The sequence below is a fragment of the Nicotiana attenuata genome, chromosome 7 (assembly GCF_001879085.1).
Source record: "Nicotiana attenuata strain UT chromosome 7, NIATTr2, whole genome shotgun sequence".
NCBI classification, from domain to species: domain Eukaryota; kingdom Viridiplantae; phylum Streptophyta; class Magnoliopsida; order Solanales; family Solanaceae; genus Nicotiana; species Nicotiana attenuata.
The window spans coordinates 36,019,612-36,030,159 of NC_031995.1; the positions used below are offsets into that span (position 1 = coordinate 36,019,612).

The 10,548-nt window shown below is 38.2% G+C and overlaps 2 protein-coding genes across 2 annotated transcripts; both read left to right on the plus strand.

Annotated features, from left to right (window-relative positions):
- LOC109228931 lies at positions 6,757-7,319 on the plus strand. Its single transcript, XM_019394195.1, has one exon. It carries the CDS (start codon positions 6,841-6,843, stop codon positions 7,045-7,047), a length of 207 nt encoding a protein of 68 aa, XP_019249740.1. The 5' UTR covers positions 6,757-6,840; the 3' UTR covers positions 7,048-7,319.
- Positions 9,072-10,238, plus strand: LOC109229961 (uncharacterized mitochondrial protein AtMg00810-like). Its single transcript, XM_019395503.1, has one exon. The coding sequence runs from the start codon at positions 9,072-9,074 to the stop codon at positions 10,236-10,238; it is 1,167 nt and encodes a 388-aa protein (XP_019251048.1).

Sequence of the window (10,548 nt, forward strand, 5' to 3'; positions counted from 1 at the left end):
TGTGAGTGTTACCTGTGATTGGAGTTTCCAGCTTATCGATGACAGCTGTGGTTTCTGCGTGTATTGTGCCTCCGATATTCCTTTGAGTGGGTTTGTCCAGTATACTGCTCAGGGTGTTTGTCAGCCATTCCTATAATTGTCTCTTTACAGCTGGTAGTGCTTCTCCGGCTGCAGACGTTGAGGTTTCCTTCTCGCGTGAGATAATCACGCTTTCGTGAGGGGTGGACACAATATTTCCCTCAAGTGTAGTACTTGGCGTTACGCTTTCATCATTTTCCCGGCCGGCTTCATTGATGGAGCCTAGCAGGTTGTTCGTGACGTCTACTATCGCCTTCGATCTTATCTCTCCCTTTTCTGCCATTACAAAACTTTGCAAGGTTGAGGATAGGTGTTTACTTCTTTCAGCGATCTAGATGAAACTAAAACCTTGGCTATAGAAATCCCCACAGACGGCGTCAAATTATTTGGATCAAAAGATATTACAACCTTTTTGAACAAATCAATCAAAGAAAATGAAGGGGTAAATCTTAGCTAAGAATAATAATCATTAGAACGAAAGAAGATAAGTATTGAATACACGAATGATCTTGTCTGATCTCATGAAGATCCGAGATTGGATGTTAGAAAATGTTTATCAGAAAGTATTACAATTGATGCTCTATTTTAGAGATGTTACAGATCGAGACAAAGCAGAGAGCCCCCTTACAAAGCCCTTCCCCCCGTATATATAAGGGTCAAACCCCTTCTAGATTCTAAAAAGCATATTCCAGGTCCCCCTCTAAGGAGCCGGCCTAGCACCTCTTATCGAAGCTGTGTTAAACTGTGAGGACCTCGCCGTTGGTCGTCTCATCTATAGTCATGGTCGTCCAAATTTGGACCCATACACATAGCATGTCGGTGAAAAGTGAAATGAAAGAATTAGTATCAATTTCTTTTACGCAGTGCTATAACTCAACCTTGTATTTTCTCGAATGTTAAAGAAAAAATACAGATGTTGGGAGAAATAATATGTTTTAAAAACCATTCTTCTCATTAAATGTGTACCTGAATTAAGAAAAAAAAACGTACCTGCTTTTTACAAAAAACCATTCTTCTCGTTATTGGTTATACGTGATGAGTTGTTGAATCATCTTGACATAGAGGAAAAATCAATTATAGTAGTAAAGACAATCGAAATTTTCTTTTAAGTTATAGATTCAAATTCCAATTGTAACATCTTAGAATATTTTATGAATCCCCTTGTATAAATTTCTGGTTTCACCATTGACTTTTTCGTATATTAGGAAAGCGAGCCAATGAATGCGAGAAGTGGGAATTAATAGGGGGTGGAATAAACATGAATATTACTAGTCTATCACTATGTAAAATTTTGTTAAGGGAAGCGTTACCACAAATTTGTCAAATTTAGCTATCCATGAAGCTCAACCATGGAGTTTTAGCTGATTGGAAGGTGACCTCTTGAGCTTGAGCAAGTTGGCAAAACTGAGAATGAAGATGGAGAGAATATTCCAAAGGATTCTGTTATTTCTTGTATATCTGTACATGTATATGTAGAATGAGATATATCACTAAAACTAAAACTAACTCTACCACTAGATGTAGTTAACTAACTCTACTATTAACCATAGTAAACTTAAGTTACAACCACTACAACTAATTGATTGTCATTGCTTGGCCGCTCGTTACTCCCCCTCAGCTGGAGGGTAAGAATAAATTTTCTACTCCCAGATTGCATAATAGATGATAATGCCGTGTCTTCTCAAGGCCTTTGGTAAGTAAATCTGGAAATTGATCTTTAGTACTAACATGATGAGTTTGAATGAGACTCCGCTGCAACTTCTCCCGTACAAAATGACAATCAGTGTCAATGTTTGGTCCTCTCGTGAAATATTGGATTGGCAGTTATCTATATAGCCACTTTGCTGTCACAAAAGAGGTCTATGGGCAATGTCACAGTGATTCCTAGTTCCTTAAACAGACCTACAAGCCATGATAGTTCAGCCACTATTGAAGCCATGCTCGTAAATTCTGCCTCTGCTGAACTCCTTGACACTTTGCTTTGTTTCTTGGATTTCCAAGAAATAAGTGATTCCCCGTACTTCACAATGTACCCTGTGACTGATTTTCTGGACTGTGGGTAGGCTGCCCAGTCGGAGTTACATTAAGCAACAAAGGAGTGAATTTGTGTAGAGGACATCAATAACCCCAAACATGGAGCATTCTTCACATATCTGATGACTCTTAGGGCTGCATTCATGTGTGACCTTTTAGGTTTGTGCATGAATTGGCTCAGAACCTGAACCACATAGGCTATACAGGTCTGGTCATGGTAAGGTAGAGCAACCTTCCTACCAGCCTTTGGTAAGGTTCAGCATCTGGCAGTATAGTGTCCTCATCATCCTTGGTCTTCGTAGCTTCATCAAATTCCACTGATGTGAGCTTCTGATTTACTTCCAAAGGTGTTGACACTGGTTTTGCTCCCCTTAGCCCTGAATCAGAGATCAAATCAAGGGCGTATTTCCACTGATTCATTAGAATTCTAGCCTTTATTTCCACTGATTCATTAGAATTCTAGCCTTACTTCTGGCAAATTCTATGCCTAAGAAGAATCCAAGCTCCCCTAAATCTTTCATTTTGAATTTCTTCTGAAGGTTATCTCTAGCAGCTTAAATGAGTTGTTGATTATTACCTGTCACCAGAAGATCATCCATATAAACTAGGATAATAACCAAATCATCACCTCTCCTCTGTGTGAATAAGGAATAATCAAAATGGCTTTGGACAAATCCCAGGTCTTGGAGAGCCTTTGTGAGCTTCAAGTTCCACTACCGAGATGCTTGTTTGAGGCCATAAAGGAACTTCCTCAATTTGCACACCTTGGCTCTAGACTTCCTCTTGGTTCTAAAACCTTGAGGAAGATGCATATATACTTCTTCAAAGAGATCACCCTGCAAGAATGCATTGTGCACATCCATCTGGTAGATGTGCCAATGCTCTGAAGCAGCTGAAGCTATGACTGATCTGACAGTCACCATTTTAGCTACAGGAGAAAAGGTCTCCTTATAGTCTAAACCTTCCTTTTGGCTGAAGCCTTTGGCCACAAGCCTAGCCTTGAATCTTTCCACCTCCATATTGGCTTTGTATTTGACTTTGTATACCTATTTGCATCCTATAGGAGTTTTACCTTTAGACAGATCAACTATATCCCAAGTCATGTTGTCTTCCAAAGCTTGAATTTTCTGTTGCATAGCAGTGACCCATCTTGCATCTTTGGTTGCCTTAAAGTAATGTTTGGGTTCAGCAATGACTGGTTGTGCAGTGAGACATGTGATATATGAAGGAGATAAACCATCATAACTCAAATAATTGGACATAGGATATGCACAAGAGTTTGTCACATAATCTTTCATCCATCTGGGAGAACCAGTTGTTCTTTGGACTTTCTGACTGCAATGAGTTGAACATCATCTACATGTGAGGGAGATTGAGGAGTGTCAATATTCTGTGTTGCCGAAATATCAAATTGTGCCTCAGGACTTAGTGGTGAATCAGCATCATTAAATGCAAAGTCATTGGTAGGTGTAGGTGGACTCTCCTGAACAACATCAGGAAAATGTGAGGTTAAGTGCTCATTTGTTAATTCAAGAACTGGGAATAAGGGATTAGGTAGCATCTTCATCTGTTTAAAAGGGAACACCTGCTCCTTAAACACCACATCTATACTGATTAGAAACTGTCTGGATTGCAAGTCATAAAATTTATAGCCCTTTTTTGTTGGTGAATATCCCATAAACACTGCTGGCAATGTCGTCGCAGAGAACTAGTCTTGTTTCCTCACATTTACAGCATAACATAAACACCCAAAGACCCTGAGGTGATCTAATGATGGTGCAGTGTTAAAGAACATTTCATAAGGGGACTTTACGTTCAAGGCTGTAGAAGGCAATCTATTAATTATGTGTACTGCTGTAAGAACACACTCAACCCAAAATCTTAGGGGTGCTGCAGCTTGAAATCTCAAAGCTCTAGTTGTTTCAAGGATGTATCTATCTCTTCTTTCCACTATGCCATTCTGCTGCGGAGTATAAACACATGTGGTTTGATGTATAATTCCTAATGTCTCAACTAACTGCTTCATATTTGAATTAACAAATTCAGAGCCATTATATGTTCTCAAGATCTTAACAGAACAATCAAACTGATTACTGATCATAGAAAAGAATCTTTTCATTCACCAACAAGTCTCATCTTTAGCGTTTCATCAAGAAGAGCCAAGTAATTCTAAAGAAATCATCCACAACTGTAAGAAAAAATCTTTTGCTATCATAGGTGGGTACTCTGAAAGGTCCCCATACATCAGCATGCAAAAGATCAAATGGTGCCTTTGCTCTACTAGTACTAATTGGAAATGGCAACCGTCTCCCTAGATAATGGACAAACAGGATACATTGCACAATCGTTATTTTTGTTACTAATGTGGAGATTCTTGAATTTATCAATCCTTTTAAGTGTATCCATAGGTAGGTGGCCATGTCCCTGGTGTTATATCCCCAGCTTTATTGAATCTTGACTAACTGACATAGAAGTAGGCATGATTGTGGTATGTACAGTTGGTGTAGGAGGCTTCCTCCTATGTATGGAATCTTTGAGTATGTACAGTCCATTTGTGTCACTACCAATCCCCAACACCTTTCTAGTGTAGAGATCCTGAAACACACATATATCAGGAAAGAAAGCTACCAAACATTGCAGCTCTTTTGTCAATTTTGAAATTTACAGTTGATTATACTAAAGTTTGGAATATAAAGAACATCATTAATCTGCTGGTCCTTGAATACACTAGTTGATCCACTATGTGTAATCGCAGCCACATCTCCATTTGGCAAGTGAACTGAGTTAGGTTTTAGGAATGGGGTTGGATTATCTAATGCTTCTAGCTTTGAAACCATATGGTTAGAGGCACCACTATCTACAATCCAAACATTTTCATCCAACTTAGACATTAGAGACATTATAATACCTGAATATATTCCTGTTGCATTAGCTGCTATTTCAGTTTCCTTGCCTTTAAGCAGTTGTAAAATTTGCTGATATTGTTCTTGAGTGAATGTGGGAACCATAGGAGTGGAACCAGTTGTGGTTGCTGGAGCATCTTAGCCGCAAAGTTAGATGTTGCCTGTGAGTTGTACTTCTTCCTGAATTTGTTATCCTTTGGATATCCTACTACCCTGTAGCAAGTTTCTTTAGTGTTGCCTTTCATGTGGCAGACATCACACTGAAGATTGTAATTTTTCTTTGGCCTCTGCTGATTCCCAGACCTATTTGTCATCAGCGCTGCCATCTCACCCCCATCAACAGTGGTAAAAGTGTTGGACATAGTCCTCTGACTCTCACGCTCCATCAACATAGAGTAGGCTTTGTTCACAGATGGAACAGGAACCATCATCAAGAGTTGACTACGTGCTTGTTCATAAGACTCATTGAGTCCCATTAGGAATTGTAGAAGCTTTTGACGCTTCATAAACTGGACATATTCACGAGAATTGACAGCATCACGACTAGGAATTGGTGCCAAACTGTCAAATTTTGCCCAAAGCACTCTCAATTTTGAGAAATAAGTTGAAATTGAGCTAGTACCCTGCCCAGCAGTAGCAATTTCTCTGTGGGTCTGAAAAATCCTAGAACAATCCACCTTATCAAAACGCTCCTTCAGATCATCCGATACCTCACTAGCATTTGACGAATACACCATTCCACTCAATAATTTCGGTGAAACACAGTTGATCAACCAAGACAATACAATCGCATTACAACGCTCCTAGAGATCAACGAGATTCGTGCCGTAATTCTCCCTTTTGCATGTGCCATCAATGAAACCTAGTTAATTCCGACCTAGGATTGCAATCCTCATTGCCCGGCTCAACACAGAGTAATTTTTCGGTCCTCGCGATTGCAACGAAATCAATACAGCTCCTAAATTATCATTTGAATTCACGAAAAGTGGATGATTGTGACCTAATTTCTCTGGTTCGGTGTTATCGAGAGTCGCCATTGTTGTTCCTCCAAATTAGCTTCGAGAGAGCAAAATTGAAGACGATAAGACCACACTAATGGCCATGTGGCTTTGATACCATGTCAAATTTAGCTATCCATGAAGCTCAGCCATGAAGTTTTAGCTGATTAGAAGGTGACCTCTTGAGCTTGAGCAAGCCGGCAAAACAGAGAATGAAGATGGAGAGAATGTTCCAAAGGATTCTGTTATTTCTTGTATATCTGTACATGTATATGTAGAATGAAATATATACGACTAAAACTAAAACTAACTCTACCACTAGATATAGTTAAGTAATACTACTATTAATCATAATAAACTTAAGTTACAACCACTACAACTAACTAACTGTCATTGCTTCGCCGCTCATTAAGGTAAAAATTGTTACTGTGTGATTACAATAATAGGAGTAAGATTTTTGGCTTCATGACTTTTCCTGATCTTCACACGTAACGAGAATTTAGTGTACATCGAGCTAACTTTTGACTATGATAAGATTTTGTCTCATAAAAAAAAAAGGTTTCATTCTTCAAACAATGAAAATGAAAAAGAAAAAAACATAACGAGATAGATGTTGACCAAAGATTAAAAAATGATTATCCTTATTGATGAAAAGTCAGCAGTGTGGCATAGTGATGACCCAACTGTCTCTACTTAAACTTTTACCGTTGCTTCTCAGATTCACGCCTATAAATACCTTCAACTTTTCCCAGTCATCTAACTATACCCCCAAATACCACACTCAATTTCTCTCTGTTCTAAACATTAATATAAGCGACAAAAAAAAAATGGTTTGTTTCTGTTTTCTAGTTGATCAAACAAAGCAGGTGTGCAAGAGCAAACCAGCGGCTGGAACATGTTCCCGGTGCGGTGGAGGAGCAAGTGTTGCTGATATGAAAACTGCTACAAGGTTTTGCTATGTACCTTTCTACTGGAAAAACTGGAAAGCTATTGTCTGTACATTCTGTGGTGCCATTCTACGCTCTTACCGATGAAATTAATGAGTGAGACTTAGTTTTCTTATATGATCTTGGAGCTCATGAACTAGGCCGACGTCCATTTTACTAAATATAGTGTGTGTTGCAGCTTCTGGATGAGTAATTTTTGTGCTAGTTTTTGTTTCATTTTTTTTTTCTTAATTATTCTTTAGGCATTTTTATTTAATTTATTAGATGATTATTTAGATATTATTTTAAGAGGAAAATGTACTAACAGCCGCTATTGTTAATCTATTCAGAAATAACTAGATCTCTGTAATTCTTCTTTTCGTTTTCTCCTTTTACTCGGTTTCAATCTTGAATCTGTCTCGCATAACAAAAGCTAATAGATGAAGGAATATACGATTTGCAATCTATATCATTGTAGCTTCTTTTTTTTTTTTCTCTTGAAAAATCATACCCCTTTGTATTATATTCTATTCCTTTTGTTTTTAGTCACTCTTAAAAAAGACACATTTTTTTATTTGAAATTTTTTGAACTTTAAACTTTTAATTTTGCTTGAACATATGCTCTTATAATCACAAAAATATCATAACATATTATTATCAAAAAAAGAATATACCATAACATGTTTAAGATTAAAAGTTATAACAATACTTTTTATATGTGCGGAAAAAACTTATATTTTGATCTGATAATCTTAAAAGTGCAGGCCGGTGCACTAAACTCCCGTTATGCGCGGGGTCCGGAGAAGAGTCTGATCACAAAGGTCTATTGTACGGAGTCTTACTATGTCTTTCTATAAGAAGATGTTTCCACGGCTCGAACCTCTGAAAATAGTAACTTTTTGGTTGAATAAGGTATAAATACTTCAACTGCCAGTTTGAGCTGGGAACTGCAAATATCACTATGTTAGTAATTGGCCGGCTAGTTCGAGCAAGGTAATTTACTGCTCTAAACCAAAAAGATACTAACATCCAAAATAATAAGAAAGAGGAGATGCATGGTATTTAAACCAACTATTCAATACACAACAACCTACATACCAAGTTTATCTTGTTTAATCTTCAAAGTAAAAAATCCAGCTACATTCGTACTCTGGCAGCTAAAATAATTAATAAAGAAGGAAAAGATCGAATAGCAGTAGGTGTAAGCATTAGTAGAATGAATATGGCAGATAATGGTGGTCAGGTGGATCACATGCCAAGTGCCTTACAACTGAAGAAAATATAGCTGTATTGTGTTGGAGTACGTTCATAATAAATGCACTTTTAGTACCCCCAGTAAATTCTTCTTTGTTGGTAAATTATTTTTCCTTATTCTCATCCACTATCTGCGTTATGCTCAGATTAATTTGGATTTTCGCCGAGTAAGGCTTTTTAAAAGGAGAAACGCTTCCTATCATGACTTCTTTAAATTTTCAAGGCTCGAAATCGAAATTTTTAATGAAGGGCGGATGAATCTTATACATACCACCGCAACTTTTGATGATCATGTTTATTGAGATAATTAACTTATTTGCTGAGTTGTATTTGCTGAGTTGTATTTGTATAGCTGAGTTGTAATTAGATTAGTTGTACTTTTCTTCCTTATTTTCCACGTGTGCATATATACACACACTTTGTAATTCTGAAGTTGAGAGAGTCATTTTTAATATCAATTTTTCTCTTTCTGTTCTCCCGGATATTTTCTCTCTCTCTCTCGAACGTTCCAAACCGCCATTGAAGCTCTTGCATGAGCTTAATCTTAGGTCAAAGTACAAATCTCAATATGGTATCAGAGCAAGGGTGATATCGTCGGCGAAGATCTGTCGGAGTTCCTCCTCCTCAAAACCTATCTCGTTCAGTCATCTGCTAGGTCTCAGTTTTCCGATTTCGAACTGTAGTACTTTGCGAAGTGAAGGCACTTTACACGATTAGACAGTTTGTCCAACGATTCAGCTAAGAAATTAGCCAATTTCATCATCCAGTCCCTTTCTCATGGCTATCGATCAGACCGAAGAACGTCACACCCAACACNCATATTCCAACTAGATGTAAACAATGCATTCCTTCATGGTGATTTATATGAAGAAGTGTACATGGAAGTACCACCAGGCCTTCTAATTGATCAAACTGGTCCACAAAAGGTAGTATGCAAACTTAATAAATCACTGTATGGACTAAAACAAGCCAGCAGACAATGGTATGCTAAGTTGACTGAAGCCCTATCCTCATTGGGGTATAGACATTCTGAGAATGATTACTCACTCTTCTCTAAGAAGACCTCTTCTCACACCATATTTGTAGCTGTCTATGTTGATGATGTTATCATCACTGGGGATGATTCAGTTGAGATAGCCAATTTAAAATCATTCCTTGATAAGCAATTCAGAATCAAGGATCTTGGGAAACTCCATTACTTCTTGGGCCTAGAAGTCCTCTACAAGTCAGATGGAATTATCATGTCTCAAAGGAAGTTCACCCTAGATTTGTTAAAAGAATATGACTGTTTTGGCTACAGTAGTCTGTCTTCTCCCCTTGACCCTGCTGTGAAGTTGAAGGGTGATGAAGGTACTCTCCTTCCAGATCCTACATATTACAGAAAGTTAGTGGGAAAACTGAACTTCCTCACCAACACACGACTTGACATAGCCTACAGTGTGCAGCTTCTGAGTCAGTTCATGCAAGCACCCAGAGATACACATCTGAAAGCTGCATTTCATCTCCTCAGGTATCTCAAGAGTGATCCCACTCTTGGTATATTCTTTTCCAACAACACTGACTGCTCCATTAGTGCCTACTGTGACTCTGACTGGGCTTCATGCCCTGATTCTAGGAAGTCTGTTACTGGGTACATAGTTTTGGTAGGAGATAGCCCCATTAGTTGGAAGTCAAAGAAGCAAGAAACTGTTTCCTTATCTTCAGCTGAGGCAGAGTACAGGTCACTCAGGAAGGTAGTAGGAGAATTGGTATGGTTGAACAGATTATTTGAGGAGTTCACTGTTTCACAGTCCAGCCCCATTGTTGTGTTCTGTGACAGTCTATCTGCTATTCACATTGCTCACAATCCAGTTTTTCATGAAAGGACAAAACATATCGAGGTTGATTGCCATTTTGTACGGAACAAACTTCAGGAAAGCTTGATTTCTCTCTACCATGTGGCCACCACTAATCAGCTAGCTGATATACTCACCAAGGCACTTACTGGAGTCAAACATCATGCCGTACTTGGCAAGTTGGCTGTGAGATCCTCCCATCCAACTTGAGGGGGGTATTGAGATAATTAACTTATTTGCTGAGTTGTATTTGTATAGCTGAGTTGTAATTAGATTAGTTGTACTTTTCTTCCTTATTTTCCACGTGTGCATATATACACACACTTTGTAATTCTGAAGTTGAGAGAGTCATTTTTAATATCAATTTTTCTCTTTCTGTTCTCCCGGATATTCTCTCTCTCTCTCGAACGTTCCAAACCGCCATTGAAGCTCTTGCATGAGCTTAATCTTAGGTCAAAGTACAAATCTCAATAGTGTTGGTGATATTAATAAATCCCCATAAAAATCGAACAACTTGCTA